General features: G+C 43.2%; 1 protein-coding gene across 1 annotated transcript; it reads right to left on the bottom strand.

Moving 5' to 3' along the window:
• Window positions 1-4,698: 4,698 nt before the first annotated feature.
• bloc1s5 (biogenesis of lysosomal organelles complex-1, subunit 5, muted) lies at window positions 4,699-8,536 on the bottom strand. The gene is made up of 5 exons (XM_080020002.1): window positions 8,285-8,536; window positions 7,640-7,722; window positions 7,337-7,466; window positions 6,268-6,326; window positions 4,699-5,322 (listed from the first exon to the last, which is right to left on the bottom strand). The coding sequence occupies exons 1-5, from the start codon at window positions 8,301-8,303 to the stop codon at window positions 5,149-5,151; spliced, it is 465 nt and encodes a 154-aa protein (XP_079876128.1). The 5' UTR covers window positions 8,304-8,536; the 3' UTR covers window positions 4,699-5,148.
• Between the last annotated feature and the right edge of the window lie 10,048 nt (window positions 8,537-18,584).

Raw genomic sequence — 18,584 nt, 5'->3', positions numbered from 1 at the left:
CTTTCAGGCTGTTGAATGTTTTGGGACCGATATTTAATGTTTATTTTACCGGGGTTGGATTACCAGCCCCCTGCTGTAATCTCTGTCCCCTCCTTTGACGGGGCTCCGGCTGGTCGCCGCACCGCTTCCTTCACCGTTTGTGTTGGCAAAGAGGAGCGGCGGGCGGTCGGCCCTGACAGCGTCGCGGTCCCTCCATAACAGGAAGGGCACGTTGATCCCCGATGGGACACGGAAGACGACTAAGTAGAAAACTGACTCGACAAGGGGAGATGTGAGGTGGCCGGCCAGGGAGGGTGATAACGGAGAGGATGTAGACTTTTGACCGACTCACGGGCGTAGCGCCGCCCTTACGGAACGCGACGTCTGCGCAGTCTGGGTGCCGCTGATAGAGCTTTCGTCAACGCCCGACGGCGCCACGCTCGCCGTGCTTTCGGTGTAGCCGGAGAGCCAGAGATCTCGCCCTGGGGAGGCTTTTGGTGCCTCAGCGGCTGCCTCTGGTTCTGGGTTGCAACCCAAATGGGAACTGTCTGTGTGGAGTTTTGCGTGTTCTCCCCCTGTTCGCCCTGGGGGAGAACATGCCCTAGGGTTTCCTCCCACCGTAAAGAGGGGGGACAGTGACTCAGGAGGCAGATCGGGTCGTCTAGTAAGCAAAAGGTTGCCAGTTCAATCCCTAGCTCCTCCTGGTAGCGTGCTGATTTGTCCTTGAGCAAGACGCTTAACCCCCTAACTGCTCCCCAGGCACCTCTACATGGCAGCCCACTGTTCCTAGATACATCAGTTACTAGGAGAGGTAAATGCAGAGAAATTGCAAATTTCCCCACTGTGGGACTAATAAAAGGTTTATAAAAAAACAACATGCACACTACAGTCAGCTGAGAACTGTGTTCCCAAATTTTTTTCTGCCACAGCACATTATACAATGAAATAATCCCATGGTGACACCTCTATCCTGTCAAGCACTAAAAACATCCCAAAACCATAGAACAGTACTTTTTATCATTATGGCCTCCTAATAGTCAGTGATGCAAAACTTGCGAACTATTTGTTTGTAGCAAACAACTCTTTTAAAGGACTCGGAAGTTGGGAGTGGCTCATCAAGAGTGGGTGAGCACGTCTACTAAACTAACATTTACATCTTCTGACTCTCGTTCACTAGAACTGCTCCCTCACTTACCGTGCATTACACCAACTGACTCGAGCGAAGGAAGAGTCTGAAAATGTAACAACTTTTTACTCATCAATGAGCGATGATCAATGACCAAATCTCAGAAAAAAAACGTTCACGACAAGTAATAGTCGTCATTTTCAGTGTGAAAGCTTGTTCTGATGAACACAGAGCTGGTACCCTGGCTGGAACTGATTAATTAGTACAGCCTTGCAATTTTGATCTTGCAACACAACAGCTTGTCCCATTATTTTGTGTTTTTTTTCCAAGTGGCATTTGAATCGTCGTGGCACAGCTGGCATAAAAACACCACGCATCTGGTGATTTTATTTTACTGAGTAAAATCAGAATTTTATTGGAATAAATCCCCCACTTTACACTGATACACGCAAAACGAGGCGAAGGCTCGCACAGCTCTCAAGCGCCGAATAACTAATACCCGTGCGACTCCGGCGGTGACCTCTCGTGTACTCTGACTGTTTTCTTTCTGTCCGGCGAAACGCTCAAAAAATAAACAAGGGGCAGCTGAAAAGACACCTTGTTGGCCGGGGCCGGCCGCGTTTCCGTATTGTCGCTCCTTGTTAGTCGGTGATGGGCTGTCTCCGTGCTGGGCCGGCCGGCCGTGCCCAGTCAAACATGGTCGGAAAGGCGCACACACACACGCGTACACGCACCCGCACACATACACACATACACACACACACACGATACCGTACAGTAGACACTAAGAGACAAACAAGACGGGGCGCCGACACCTGCGCCGTCGCCGATGTCCATGACAAGTCCGCTTTTACCGAACCCGGGACACCGGTGTTCAGGGGTGGGATATTCCTCTGTGAACCATGAGAATCCTCACTGAAGGACGGGGAAGGGTTCTATATCATTTGGAACTGTTAAAAAAACCCACTTTATTTTACTTCCCCTTGATGGACAAGGTCAACTCCCTTCCTCAAATGACAATAGGAAAGCTGGCAGGTTTCTCCTCGCACTGTTACTGCTGAGTTGGTGTGTGTGCGAGAGAGAGAGAGAGAGAGAGAGAGAGAGAGCGAGAGAGAGGGCTACCCTAAATATTTGTCCTGTCATGTCGGCGCGAGATGAACTCCGCTCTCAGCCACGCCAGGAATGTGCCCGTGGTGCCTGCTCGTCCATCAAACTGTCCAAATAGCGCGCACCATTGTCCGGCACGGGCGCATTGTCCAAACCAAACACCCGGTTAGAAAAGCTGGACCGTGTGCGCCGCCCGACCGCCAATCTGCGGTCAGGAGATGAAAATGTAGCTCTTGTACACCAAAATCAGATTTTTTACACTTAATATTTCACAATCTGAAACTAAAATAAAGACACGCCGCTTGGCAAACAAATTCACGGTTCCGTGGACTTTTAGGAAACGTAGTCGGAGATCCGCAAAGACGGATGGTAGCCTGAGAAAACACCGACCCTGCGTCCAAAATGGCCAAAATACGATGTACCACGTTACGGGCTGGTTTCACAGACGGGGGTTTCATCTAAATCAGGACTAAACTCTTCCTACTTCAATTCGGCAAGTCTCTGGAATGACTTTGACAGATGGTGCTCAACTTAAAATTAATTTGTTTCAGACTAGGAGGTCCTAGACCAAGGAAGTGGAAAGACTAATTGGCTCTCTCTGTCTGGTCTTGGTTTACTTGGTCGACCTGGAGGCCCAAATCCCATAATCCAAAGATAAAACTGCCTACCTTTGGCCAGGTTTAATTTTCAAACCAAGACTAAGGCAAGTCTGAGACTATTTTTAAGACTTGAGAAAAGGCCATTGCAGTTAAGTCTAGATTTAAAAAAGTGTTACCTACTTACTGTTTCACTGTTGTGGGTTACTGCATACTGCGTTGTATTGCTGTTCTGTTCGGTGTTACTGTATTGCTGTGTACTGTTGTATACTGTACTGTATATCTCCATACTCACTTCATTCACATGCACTTTACTGCACATATCTGTATACAAATAGCCTATCCCACAAACATAACTCTATTCCCTTCTATTTTCAAGCAACCTTGGGTATTTTGAAAGGCGCTGTACAAATGTAAATTATTATTATTATTATTAGTATTATTATTATTATTATTGCTGCGCTCGTCAAATGAGCGTCGCCTGGCTCTGCCGGCCATACAGCCACGGCAATCCAGGCTATTCTCATTTGTAGTTCCACGCTGGTGGAACGAGCTGCCAAAAATGACCAGAGCGGGGACCTCCCTCTCTGTCTTTAAGAAGCACCTGAAGACCCAGCTCTTCAGTGAGTACCTCCTGTCCTAATCTACAATTACTTTGCACCACCTTGCAGTATTTATTGTTACACCAATGTTGTTGTTACACTAATCTCTGTCGCAATGTAGCTGAATGTTATTCTCCCTTGTAAGTCGCTTTGGATAAAAGCGTCTGCCAAATGACTAAATGTAAATGTAAATTATTATTATTATTATTAATAATTATTATTATTTTGTACCCCCACTTTGTATTATCTTTTTGAGTCTAATTAAAATGTTCTTTTATTTATATTATTCTATTCACTAACTGCATTACATTTTAGGAATCAGTTAGTTTTAGTTAGTTGCTCGGTAGGAATTAGGTTAGGCTATTATGTTCGGTTTAGTAACTATTGTGCATGATCTCCGGGTGCGTTGCAAAGACATTTCACTGCATATATGTATGAGCGCATGTATATGAATGAGACAAATAAACCTCTTGAATCTTGAATCTTAGCCTAAGGTCAGGCCTAATTTAGAGTCCTTGAAACCCCCCCTACACGTTCTTACTACGGTCGGATGCGAGAAAAAAAACGACGATGGCTTCTCGGGCCGACATCATCCCGTAGCCGCTCCGCTGCCTTCCAGCGCTGCAGGTCGATGACGAAGCCGCGTAGAAACCTTCACCGGCGTCCTGGCGCTCGCTCGGCATTGTGGGATACGCTTGCCAGGAAGGGCCGCGCGGCGTTCGCCAACGACGCTCCGTCCCCAGACGGAGCGCGTCAACCTGGTGATTTCAGCGTAATCGTATGTGACGCAGCACATGACTTCTTTTTGAGCTGTCAGAGAAACTCCACATTTGCATCCATCTACACGACATGATGGATGACTCGATGACAAAACATAAAACATACAACACAATCACACGTCGTCTCGTTTTTTTGTTTTTCTTGAATTGTGACGACGCCAACATAAACGTCCAATTCTATGATGTAATAAACAGTGATCCAAAAGCCCAGCAGGAGAAGACGGATCGGGTCGGCTTCGGTAAAGTCCATTTATTTATTTTTTTGATGAGGGTGATTTGAGGACCAAGTTGAAGTTGACGTCGGACGTCGGAGATCGAATGTTCCAAGCGGCGCGGAGACACTGATAAACGGGGCCGCTTCCACAACGTGCCGGCCCTGAACACTGCTCTCCGAGTTCTGAGTTTTCGCTTTCCAAGCTTGTTAATATCTCTAGCTTGGTACCCAACCCCCGGTTTTCCTTTCACATTCAAACCCCCCCCCCCCCCCCCGATACAAATTCATCGGCGGCACATAGAAATCTCCAAAACGTTGGGAACTTCATGGCCGGGGCGTCAACCAAGCGACTGCTTTGTTTAAAGAAGGAAAAATGACATTTTCCAGAAGTTTGCACGTCTGACTTATTCCATGCGCAAAAATAAAAAGGGCGTTTTACGTTTGAAATGCCACATCCTCATTCACACTTTAACGTTTCTGTTTTGGGGAAACGCCGACGATGAAGAAATGTTGACTTTAAAGAGCGCTCCATTTATCAATCTCCCGAAAAACTCCTTTCACATAGAGAAGCCCCCTCGGGTGTCGGCCGCCCACACCTTCCACCCTCCAACGCACCTGCTGGCAAACACGCCGACCCACACCTTGAATGTCCACCTTGCTTGCAAACGACGGGGGACTGTTTGTTGGCACCCCTGGTCCCTCCCTCCCTCCCTCCTTCCCTCCCTCCCTCGCTGGTATCTGCCGATCAGAAGGGGGAGAACCTGGCGAGGTCCTTCTTCATTTCGCCGTACTGGGTGCTGAGGCGTCCCACCTCCTTGGCGTGCTCCTCGTCCACCTCCTCCTTCAGCCGCTGCTGCTGCTTCACAAACTCCTCCCATTCCGCCCTGCCCTGCTCCACGCTGGCCTGCAGCTGGACGCTCTGGAGGGTGGCCAAGAAACCATATCAATCTATCTATCAATCAGTCTGAAATGAGATTTAATCTGTGTCCTATCTAGCTGTCTTTCCATCTATCTATCTATCTATCTATCTATCTATCTATCTAGGGAATGTATCCATCCATCTATCTATCCATCTATCTATCTAGGGAATGTATCTGAGGACCAAGTTCTGAGGACCAAGTCTATCTAGGGATTGTATCTATCCATCTATATCTAGGGAATGTATCTATCTATCTATCTATCTATGGAATGTATCTATCTGTCTGTCTATCTATCTATCTCGGAAATCTATCTAGGGAATGTATCTATCTATCTATCTATATTTAGGGAATGTATCTATCTATCTATCTATCTATCTATCTATCTATCTATCTATCTATGGAATGTATCTATCTGTCTGTCTATCTATCTATCTCGGGAATCTATCAAGGGAATGTATCTATCTATCTATATCTAGGGAATGTATGTATCTATCTATCTATCTATCTATCTATCTATCTATCTATCTATCTCGGGAATCTATCTATCCATCCATCCATTTAAAACAGCAGGTGCTGCATTCATCTTAAATTGGCATGTTTTCTCCTGAAAGTTTTGAAATGGGAAATACCTTTAGATAACTGGATGTGACTAATGAGTGAAAACGTTCTAATTCAGGCTGCTAAATTGAAGCAGCTGTGGGCATATTCACTCCCAAAAATGTTTTTTTTCCCTCCACTGCCTAAAGTATTAGGCTATTCAACAAAGCCAAAATTAGGTTCATTAGGCGGTAAAAAACAAACAAACAAACAAACAAACAAACAGACTAACTAACTAACACTATGCTCTCAGGAGATGTCGACACACTCTTCTGTTTATATTACCCAACTACACTAACTTTATTTCTAGTTTCATGTGATATTTGTCCATGGGGTAGTTCTGTGACCTGGTGCTCTCGTAGCTCCCTCTGCTGGACGCGGTGCGCCATGTGATTGGCAGCCTCCACTGTGGGGGGAAAAGTAAAAAAAGGAGAGAGAGGGGAAGAGGCACAAAGGAAAAAGTATCAACACATAAGTCATTTTAGACAGAAAACTATATAAACAAAGATGAATACAGCATTTTTTTATTTTTATTTTTTTTACCTTTGAATTAATCTGTTCCATCTACAGGTCTCTAATGGCGCGTTTCCACCGCATGGAACCGGCTCAACGCAGTGACTATTCTTTCTGACCAATCAGTAGTCTGCAGTATTTTCATGTAACATTTTAGTATCGCCTCAGCTTACTTGGAACGTCGACGGAGGTACCAGGTACTATCCACAACTTTTGCCCGACGGAAGACTAAAAAGGAGAGTAGAGTCGAGTCGCGCCAGTTCCATGCGGTGGAAAAGCGCCATAAATCCTATTCCATTCTGCTTATTATGTCTTTCTTTCATTTCATTGAATTCTATTTTACTTACATTTTTATCCCCATTCTGTCTTGTTTTGATTTTCTTCAATTGTGTTCATTTTATGGCACTGGACCGCTTTGCTTTTTAAAGCACAATTTTTTCAATTTCAAGGACTTCATGCACAAATAAAATACATTTTCACTGTGATCTTTATTAAATAAAATCGTAATCTCATTGTCTGATATATATATATATATATATATATATATATATATATATATATATATATATATATATATATATATATCAGTCATCTAGAATTTATAAGTGTCTCTTTCCAACCATTTCCGTGATTCTGGAAAATTTCTATTGCGTTACGATTTTAATAACAAAACCAGGGGGAATATCACAGGTTTTCAATTATCACGTTTTTCCCAAGGACTTTTAAAGCCGTTTGAAATGTAGAGGAGTGAATGTCGAAACATCTCTAAAACATAAAATACTTAAGTAAGTAGAGATACTTGTGCTTAAAAAAGCACAGTAACAAAGAATTTTCTACTTAGTTACTTTCCACCGCCGACTACAGGACCCCAGGGGTGGTAGAAGTGACGGGAGACATACGTACGTCGTGTGAGGATGTCGCCCAAGTGCTGCTGCATTCCTTGAGCGCATTTGGGCAGAAATTGTTCATTGGCCTCCAGCACCATCTTGTTGATGTTCTCGAGCAGCCTGCCCTCCCTGTGGCCTCGCTTCTCCTAGGGAACAGCCGGGGAGAAACGGTACCTTCCTTCAGATAGGGTGTCAGGAATATACGAGCAAATTGAAACAATCCAGGGGCAGATCGTTGCAATGGAAACGCTACCGTCACATCCGACTATCGATATAGTGTCTCAGCATTAAGCCCTCAATTTGAGCTGGTGGAGCTTACCTCAAACTCCCTCACAAAGTACCGAACCTCACTCTGGGTGATGGGTCTGTGGTCCAACAGTCTGGATTGGATGTCCCCAACATCTACGCGCGTCATGTAGAGAATTAAAATGTAACTACAGTGCTTTCAAATAGTTTCAACGCAGATCATAAACACCGAGACCAGATAACACCAAGATCGATGACAATGGTTATGTGAGGTAAAAAGATAATGCACAAAGCCCCTCATGGTACTATAAAAACTTTGGACAAAACTTTCTTTTCAACCATCTCAGTGTAATTTTAATGGATGGATGAAAGATGAATGGATGTATAGATAGATGGATGGATACTTGATTCATCCCTGGGGTGGAATTGCGGTGGTGCAGCAGCACACCTCAGAAAAAAATAGGCAATAAAAAGAGTGATAATGATGGAAATATGAAAATTTTAAGATGGCAATATACAATAAACCTAAAAATACAAGTAAACCTCCGGAGCAACAATTAAAGCAGGGCATTTGTGCACAAGCATAGTGTATATGATCAATACAAAATTAATTATACATATAGATATATACAGTACAATACAAAAATTAATTAAGATAAAATGTGCAAAAGACAACCATATGCTGATTGAACAAATGTATGCTTGGGATCATACGCACCTTTATAAATCTTTTCCATTTCCACACCCTCAAAACCTAATGGACACACACGCACACACACACCCTATCGAGTAGTTAGATGCTAATTTGTGTTGGCACGCTAAAAGCTATGTAGTATGAGCTAGTAAAGTGGGATATCGACAAGCAGGCGAACAACACGAAGACACTCGTCAAGACAACAAACTCTGTAGTCGTGCGGGTTTAAACATATGCTTAAAACCCGCAAAAAAAGAACAGCATGACGGCCTCCACTTGCTAATCGCCGTCAGGTGAATGGGAATCAGCTGACTCCACAATGTAAATATTGACGAATACTTCCGGGTTTGGGGTTGTGGAAGAAACCAAGAAACGGCAAACAAGGGGCGTCCGATTGGATTTGACGTCGTCATTAAAAGCCCACGAGTGTATCCATGACAATATCAGTTCGCGATTTACTGGCACCCTTTTCCATGCCGACGCACATTCACTAACAATGCCGCCGCAGAGGAAGTAAGTGGAAGTGTCATTGTTGAACACCAGAACGAACCATCCAGCGAGATAGAGCCGTTGGGCTTCGTGCTGCATTTCCTTGGACACTTGAAAATCGGTCGTTCCGTCGCGCTGGGCCCAAGTCAGTCAGTCAGTCAGTCAGTCAGTCAGTCAGTCAGTTAGTCAGTTAGTCCCCCGCCATTTGCTCACTACCAGAATGGCTTCTTCACGTATAACATGTTTTTTTTTACGGGGTGAGGTTGTTAACCCGACGCCCAACACCCAACCTGGAGGAGCGGGCGCTACCCGTGTCACAAAGGCACAATTATTATTATTATTATTATTATTATTATTATTATTATTATTATTATTATTATTATTATTATTATTATTATTATTATTATTATTACTGTTGTCATTATTATATAAAGGAGGTGCGGTTTTGTTTTGTTTTGTTTTTCTTCCCGAGTTGCGGTTGCCTTGGAACGTCTCGTTGGGCGGCCTGGCTGTGGCCCGGCCCTGCACGCGGCGGGACGGCAGGTGTCAGTCTTGCTCCGCGTTCGAACTCGGCGGCCGCGCGTCCCCGGCACGACGGGCCCCGGGGAGACGCCCGGGCGCCTGGGGACCGACGCCGACCGCCTGCCGCGGCGGGCAGTTTCCTGCGTGACCCGCACGCTGTCACGGCGGAGGTTTTCCCGTGGGTACATGAAAAGAGTAGGACAGAAAAATGGGCCTTTTCAGTGGAGACGCCGTCGTCTTTGACACCGCGAGTGAGTGGAGTGAGTACAGCGAGGTGCGAGGTGTAGATACGCAAATAGATTCAAGATTCAAGATTCAAGATTTTTATTTGTCACATACATATACATACTTTCATACATATATGCAGTGAAATGTAATGTAAATACATGTAAATACATAAATACCAAGTTATTTGAAACTCCCTTCAACCAGGCAGGGCACTTATGGACGTGTGATAAATAAGCTCACCCCCCCCCCACCCTGGAAATGGAGTAGTATTGTGTTGTAATGTATTGTGTTGTAATGCATGGTGTTGTAGCATTATGCACGCATGTTTATTGCATTTCCAACAACACTTTAAAGTGATGGCCGTAACGAAGGAGCCAAGTGAAATCATTTCGAACAGAAATAAAATCAAAAGTAATAGATATGAACCAAAAACAATCAACCAAACGTCTTGTTTTCTTTTGCACTATTCGTAACCCCCCCCCCCCCCCCCCCCCCCCGCACAAAATAATAAAATAAAATAAAATAAAATAAAATAAAATAAAATAATAATAAATATGACTGCAGGCAGCAATGCACGGGGTGCAGCTTGGTCGTTTTAGGTTCGTATGACAATTTTCCCAGTTCTGTGAAACGCATCACGAGTTACACTCAGCAGCCGTTCGCTTGCCGGCTGTAAATCACGGTTTGTCCCTGGTACAACTGACCGTGGTGCTTGTGGTAATACAGATCTACAGAGGCTGGTGTATGACGTCCCAGCGTCGGCTACTTACAATGTGATCTGAGCTCGGCACGGCGCTGTGATGGGGGATCGGGGTCGGGTCGCGTATTTAAAGATGTTACAATTTGTCGAGGTTCTGCAAAACACATGTTTTTCCCAATGACACGGGTGACAAAATTCCCAGTTTTCCCCCAATTTTAAATATGGGACCAGTAGACTATACATCTGAGTCAAATGGGTTTTATTTTGCAAATAGATTGTCAAGATTGCAGGAAAGACGGTTCAGATAATTGTATTATTGAACAGTTGTCCAAAACATCTGGACAAAACAACCAAACAAAATATGCCACTATTTATGAAGAGGGCATGACGTTTAATAATTTTGTATTACAAAAAATGGCAATCTTTCGAATTCCCAAGAAACTTCCAATAAATTACAAAAAAAACCCCAACGATTTACAACTTAAATGAAGTTGCCAAATAAAAATAAAAAATTCACAAAGTCTGTCTTATGTGTAATCCTTTAACGCAGAAAGGCCAATCTTCAGGAAGCAATTTTTTTTATAAAGAGAGCTCGACATTTGGAATATATTTATTACAAAAACGAGGCCATCTCCACAAAGATAAATAAACACATGACTCACCTCCATTTTCTGTTTTTACCTTTTTTTTTTTTTTCCCAACATTTGTAATATTAGTCGCCGTGTTGTTGTCGGTGTAGGCGACACGGAAGTAGGCGTCGTGTTAGGAACTCCCGCTGGACGGCTGAAACGTCCGTCACGACGCGGAGTCATTTTGTTTTGCACCAGGTACCGGTGCACGACAGACATTGTTATAATTACTGTAACGCCCAGGTTGGGCTGCACCGCATCGTTGGTGACTTCGAGAGCGTCACTAACGTTGCGGTTGTATTTACCCTTGAGTTGGAATCTATTCCAACTCCTGGCGGGCGTGGTCTTTGTGGTCAGCGTTGAAACTTTCCCGACTTCCTTCCCACACCCGATGCCTGCATGTAGCGGTCACTCGATTCCTTTTCAACATTCTCACGTCTTTCAGACCGATTTAGGTCGCCCGCACTTTATTTGTTGCTGTCCTTCTTGTTTCGCAATACTTTGTAGAATTACTTCCCACCGTGAAATCAGACGAAGAAAATAAGCAGAACCATGTTAGGATATACAATTGCCTGACCATGTTCAACAGATCCTCTTGTACACTTTGACAAAAGGGTGGTGTACATCTTATAGGTTTCATGAATTTATTATTATAATTTATTATTATAATTTATAATTATTATCCATCTAAATTTTGAATTTTTCGAATTTAATCTTCATTAACATTTCACCAGCAAATCCTATATATAATTTTTTTTCTGTCGTTGTCTAAACCTTTTCTCAAGGCAATTGACCCATTGGACACAAGTGGATTAATCTCAGATAAATATTTTCACATTCGTATTCTGAACCAGTTCTTATCTTTTGTCTAAATTGTTTTTGTGACAAACATAATTAATCGTTATTTTTTTTTGTTCTTCCTTTCAATTTCACTTTTTTTAATTTCGGAATTTTGTACTTTCAGCATAAGGTCGAGAGGTTTCGTATTTATTTATACCATATTGTATGACATCTCTTTGATGCTGTTCATTATTTGCATATTTGTGTACGCTATACTTTAAGATTTATTACACATATGAACACAATGTTTAGATTTTCTTAATTTAACACATATAACAACTTCATAATGATGATAATTCATTGACATGTTTGGAGTAAATTCCTGTCTCCATTTTAAATCGTGGCTTTGATGTACAGTATTTGAACCACCAGTGAATGTATGTACATCAAGGACCTCTGCTGCTGCCTGGATTTCAACTTCAGTAGCTCAACTTCCGACATATTTCATTTGTGATCATTGAAAATCATTTTCAGCAGATAAGTAGTCACGTCTTCATTTATTACTGTATACATCTGAGTTTTCCAAAAAGTCAGATTTTTTTTTATGTATTCTAAAATGATCATTTGAATGACAGATGTTACATTTCAAGCAAAGTCTCTTTTGTGGATACATTGTCCAAGGAAAAAAAATCAAAAACGTGGATTTTCATACTCATTGACTTTACTATTCAGTATCATCATTTTACAGTGATTTCAGAATTGCTCTATCAATTGGCATAGCTGTATTATATGAGACGTGTGGGGAATCAACACTTATTTTGAAAGGCTTCTCATCTTCATTATCCCATTTCATAGATGTTATTTCAATATTTATTGCTGTTCTTTTTTTAGTGGTTATTTCCGGCACCTTTTCAATTTGTGTTTCATAGTTTTTTTTCCAACGTTTTTTTTGAATTCCGCTTAGTATTTTATGTTCCAACAGTGTGACTGACCTCTAAGGCTGGATGTTTTGGCAATTGCTTCTTTATTGCCTAAGACTTTCGGCTACTTTTTCAGCATATGGAACAGGAATAAACACAAACCTTCCTTTAAAAAAAAAACCAAAACAATTATGTATATTATACATTTATTATACATAATAAATACATGTAACTTTAATTTGTATTGTATTACACGACTCGTGCTAACAACCTACAATTCAAGAACACTGTTAAATAGATGAATTGCCCGTAATGCAATTCAGACAACTTTTATGAGACATTAACATTAAGTTGGAATTCGAGTTCAAATGGAAGGACTCATCACTATTTCTGCTTTGCCTTCTCCTTTTTCAATCACAGCCTGCCATGTATGGCCGCAGGGAGCTGCATGTAGATAGAATGTCTTGAAAGCAATCGTCCGTCTTTGCCCGTGAACCAGAACTTTGTCATTGTTAGAACTCACCGTGTTGTCCGTGGAAAGAGAGCTGCACTCTCAGTGACCACGATCGCACCTAGGCTTGGTGCCGCGTGGGGCGGCGACGACGTGGCGACGACATTCTGTGGATTGTTCATAGTTTTCCATGTCCAAGTTTTTCGGCTCCTACGGTTTGTACCTCACGACTTCTTCGAACCCCGAAAAGGGTTGGCGTCTCTCTGTGGTTATTCATGATTTCCCGGGTCCTGGTTTTCCGACTCGTTCCGAGTACATGAAGCGCATCATAGACTTTCCCACAGTTTGCGACGCTGCATCTAACACAGGCTTAGCTGTTACATACGCTATGTAGTGTATGTCACGCTCTGCAACTTCCGGTAAGTTTTCGACAGTTCTTCCACAAATTCGTGCGCCAAAGGTAGATCGATGTGGATCAAACTTGGAACCGCGAGATGTCCGATGTCCGACCTCAACCAAATGGTTGCTAGGCTAGTGGGCCCCTCGTTAATGCTCCATAGTCAATATTGCGATCACGATTATTTATCGCGATTACTAATCCATTTTGGGTGAACAGAATTCTTTTATGGCACTTTGAAAAATCAACAGAAAACTAACTTCATAATGATAATGTATTCTACAAACCTATAAATAAATAAACTGAGGTAAGTGGTTTGACTGACTTCAATTGTAGAGGATATATAATGACATTTATTGTATGTAGTGGGCTACACGATTTCTGGTTGTCATTGTAACAAATCTGATGTTGCTGGTTATTGTCCTTATTGCAAGGCTTCTTGTGGGGGCGTGTTTTCGATGCCGTTTCTGAGCGGGTCGCCGACTATGTCACCCTGTGCCCTGAGACATTGTTATGGACGCTTTGTGTACCAGATTTAGGAGCGCTCATGGTGAAAGGGTAGGAGAGAAGTCCAAATGGAGGGGAAAAGCCTGACAGCTGGTGCAAGAAAAGTGTTTTGCCGAGCAGTAGTTGGACGGAACAAGAGTTGAGTATCAACAGGTATATTTAAAGTCACTTCATCTGCATTAAATGTTGTCAGAGGTGTTGCAGCAACTTCTGTAGGCGTTTTTCCAGCCCTTCTTTCAGAGTTCTTTGCAGTCCCGACGTTAGAATTTTCAGAGTTTTGTTCAGAAGTTTCAGAAAGGATTTTAGCCTTTTTTTTTTTTTTTAAGAGGAGAGCGACTGACCTCTCAAGTAGCACGTTCTCTCCATCGATTGTTTGCCGCCTTGGAATGTGAGCTTCTTTGAGGCATTTGGAAGGGAGCTCAAAAACTCAAAAAGAATGAAAATATTTCAAAACACATACACAGTAAATACATGTTCCTTGTGTTATGTAATTTCTAATGGTTATTGTTACCAGTAATTATAATTCAGGAAGATTGTACACTCTATCTCTAGAATGTCTATAAATTCTGTCAGTGATGTTAATGTGTTTTTACTTTGTAGAACTTGCTCTGGTGCGTGTCAGTAGCATATATATTTGTGACGTTTAATACATTGCGCCTTGTTTAATCCAATTGTCTTCTTGTAATACTTTAACTTCATTATTTTCAAACATAATAAAAAACAATACAAATAATAATAGTGACAAAATAATACCTGTCACGTTGTAACTTTGTGCGGTTAAGAGTTTGTATCTTATATTCCTTTAGTTAAAGTCAAATCGCGACTATATCTGTGCGTAACGTTATCTTGGTGAGGTTTTGGGTATTGACCAATCACAAGGCTGCAGTGAGTACTCCGTCAACTTGTGCATGCGCGCAAGGATATCTCCGTTGTAGCATACATCTGTGCCTGGTGTGATCTTGGTGAGGTTGCGATTGTTGATCACAAACTTCTTCCACAATAATGAACCGATCTGGATCAAACTTGGACGACGGCATGTGGGAACTGTCCCGAATAAGCATTTTATTCAGCTTGTCTCTGAGCTCGTCCGATCCATGACATCCATACAGCACCGATGTCAGTCTTTCATTAACAATTACAATACGGCTCCGGCCCTAAAAATCTGAACAAAAACGATTGGGTTATAAGCTAATAATAATAATAATAGCAATAATAATGAAATATGTATATAATAAATTATATATAATATATTTGTTTGTTCAACAATGTTCACTCAATATTTAAGAGATTCTTAAAAAAATATGAGTAAAAATAAATGTCCTCAGTCTAAGCAGAAGCTGTTGTCAAGAGCCACTAGATGGCGCTAACAACAACACCAACAAAACACAATTAATGAACACAATTCCTTAATAGAAAAGAGAGACCTGCAGATGCCAGCGAGGCTGAATTATCTCGCATTAGCAAATGCTTCTGTGACATACTAGGAAATGCAAATACATTTTTACAAATTTATAAACAGAGAAATGACCCCGTGGCAGGGGCAGAATTAGTATGCGTACGTACAAATGCGTGTGAGGCAAGGCGTTGTTCGGGGGCCAACGCTGCATGTTCAGTATTTAGAAGTTTGCATAAAACGCTTAATTATGGAAGACTGTCATGCCGTGTAAAGAGAGAAATAATAATATTATTCATAAAATGCATAATAATAATAACACTGTCCACACCGCTTAGTTAAACAGCAGTTACATGGACCATTAGCCCTGATTGCCTATTAAACAAATTAAATGATCGATCGTCAGCCGAGGGAAAATAATGCCCCATGGTATCTTGTATGTCTGTGTCTGATCTGTTTAGAGTGTTGTCATGGCAGCAAACACCTCAAAACAAAGTACAAACCACGTGACGAGTGACGCACGGCTGACTCCGCGGGGGGTCAAATCAAAACCATTAATATCAAGTTTGCGCGTGTTAGATGGTGGGATTTAATAGAGAGTTTGCTTTAGGGATTAATCTAGTATGAATTAATAAATGAATGATACGTTTTGTTTTTTAATTTGTTTTCGATTTTTTTAATTAAATAATTATATAATGATAAAAAAATTACTTTCGTAAATTGTTTATTTATTAATGTATTACTTTGTATTTATTAACTCATATTCTTATAAATCCGGATAATGTTGTCAAAATTTGTCGTGAATTCACAAAGAATGTAAAAGGGGGAGGGAATCTTATCCATATAGAGTATATATATTTTGAATTTTACAATAAGCGAGTACAAATGAGGCTTTCTTAAAATTAACTGTACGGCAAGGCAAGGACCCTTCGTGGTCACACGCCGGGTTGAGGACATCAATTATGAGGAGGAGCGATCAGACTAGGGCGGGGTGACTCAGATTTACCACCTTAACTTCCTAAAGGAGTGATCGAGGGGGGTGACCACGGCGATCGAGGGGGATCAGTTTGTGCCTGAGGTTCCAAAAGAGACCGATCCCACCTCGGCCCTGTCCAGTAACCGGGGGTAAAAGTGTGCTCCCGGCCGTATCGCCTGCCCAAACACAAATGCAAAGTCGTGCAGGCAGTGTGGTTGTGCTGGTAGATAAGCCTGATGGGTCGATCCGTTTCTGCGTAGACTACCAAAAGGTGAACGCGGTGTCAAAATTAGATGCGTACCCGATGCCCCGGGTCGACAAGCTGCTTGCCCGGTTAGGCACAGCTCAATTTTTCACCACACTGGATTTAACCTAGGGCTACTGGCAGATTCCCTTGTCTCCAGAGTCCAAGGAAAAATCGTCTTTCTCCACTCCGCAGGGGTTGCAACAGTTTGTCACGCTTCCCTTCGGGTCCCCAGCCACCTTTCAGAGACTCCTGCACCGGGTCTTGCATCTGCACGCGGCATACGCTGCCGCCTACTTGGACGATGTCATCATTCCTGTGACAGATGGGGGGCGGCACATGCAGCAGGTGGGGGCAGTGCTCGAGTCCCTGAGGCAGGCGGGGCTCACCGCCAACCCTAAGAAGTGTGCGGTTGGGCGGAGGGAGGTACGGTATCTAGGGTGCCGTTGGGACCGACCCCAGATAGACAAAAAACCGGGGCGGTCGTAAACAGTCTGAGACCCAAGACGAAGAAACAGGGTAAGCAGTTTTTGGGGCTGGCCGGGTACTACAGGAGGTTTGTGCTAGATTTTTCGGAGCTGACCAGGCCCTTTGTCTGATTGCAGAGTGACGCGTCGGACAGAGGGCCGGGGGCAGTGTTGTGCCGGCCGGCCGGCGCCGCACATCGGCCGGAAGCTCCCAGAACGGGAAACGAGGTACAGTACGGTCGAGGGGGAGTGTCTGGCCATCAAGTGGGCCGTCGGCACCCCATTCACCCCCTGTTCGGACCACGCCCCGCTGAAGTGGCTCCACCGCATGAAGGATACCAACGCGCCGATCAACCTGTTGGTACCTGGCTCTTCCGCCCTTTCAGTTCAAGGTGATCCATAGGCCGGGGGCAAGCAAGATGGTGGTGCCGACTTCCTCTCCCGCTCTGGGGGAGGGGGCGGCCAAAGTCCTCGGCCTATTCAAATTAATTCCTGATTCTGCTGTTCAACGTTTGACGTATACAGTATATACTGTATATATTTTTTATTTTCACAATAACCGAGACATGAGAGTGCAAATGAGGCTTTCTTAAAATAAACTGTACCGACAACGTTCATTTCGGAAACCTCTTAATTGCACCTGTGGCAGACAGTGGGGCGTGGTTAAGACGCGGTCTGCGGGGTACAACGGGGTACAGCGGGGAACAGCGGGGGCTCCTCCCCGCGACGGCGCAGCGGTTCCGGCTCGGCCCGATCAGCCCGCTGGCTCTGGTCGGTCCGAGTCGGCTGGGAGCGTTTTCCTACGTGATGTTTGTCTTGCAGTGAGGGTGGCGTGGTGCAGGAGCCGAGAGCCTGCGGATCGGACCTGACGCTCAGCGATAAATTTCTGTTCAATGTTCACGTTTGGCGAGCGGGCCTTTTTGTTGTTTTTTTATAATCAAAAAAAAAAAAACTCTGTCGTGTCGGCACCTCACTGCCGGGAAGTCTCCGTATCCCGCCCTGAACCCGTGTCTGTGGACAGAGCCTTCAAAGCACCCAGGATGACTTTCGCTGATGACGTCAAACCACATTCGGAAACATATAATTAAGTTATTATTTTTTTAACTTTCGACATTGAAGCAAGAGAATTATTTATGTTGAGGTAAGTTTAAGCTCACGGGTTATCGGAGAGAGGTGGAAAAGAGGCCGCCAAAAGAAAAGACGGAAGTAATGCTTTTGCCGGGTGTAAAAAACTATTTAGGAAGCAAAGGCAACATGGACATAACGAGGTTGTGTCTGTCTCCGTGCATCATAGTGCGCGAGCCAATTTGTTTTTTTTAGATCTATTCGGTCTCCGTTTGCATGCAAGTGTCTTCCTGCCTGGCCTCGGTCTCACACCACAGGTCTATTATCTGAATTTTCTGTTTCATCGTCAGACACTCAGTGAAAAAGAAATGTCACAAAACACTGTTTCAGAGGGATAAAGAGGGTTTTTTTTTTCCCCTCCTTTATGTAATATTTACTTGCAGTCACGAGAAACTACAACTGGCAACCCATGACTATTCCCCTACTGCTTCTTTTCCAAGGAAGTTCATATTTCAATTTTGACTTTTCTTTTGAATTTCATTCAATAGTTTCATAT

This window comes from Zeus faber, assembly GCF_960531495.2.
Source record: "Zeus faber genome assembly, chromosome: 19".
In the NCBI taxonomy this organism is placed as follows: Eukaryota; Metazoa; Chordata; class Actinopteri; order Zeiformes; family Zeidae; genus Zeus; species Zeus faber.
The sequence above is the reverse complement of the archived record's forward strand: the minus strand, read 5'-3'. Positions and strand labels throughout refer to the sequence as shown.

Coding starts and splice junctions, on each gene's coding strand:
- bloc1s5 (XM_080020002.1), bottom strand. Junction 7,467..7,639: donor ACTTTGTGAGGGAGTTTGAG/GTAAGCTCCACC, acceptor GCTGTTCCCTAG/GAGAAGCGAGGCCACAGGGA. Junction 6,327..7,336: donor GGGCGACATCCTCACACGAC/GTACGTATGTCT, acceptor TTCCCCCCACAG/TGGAGGCTGCCAATCACATG.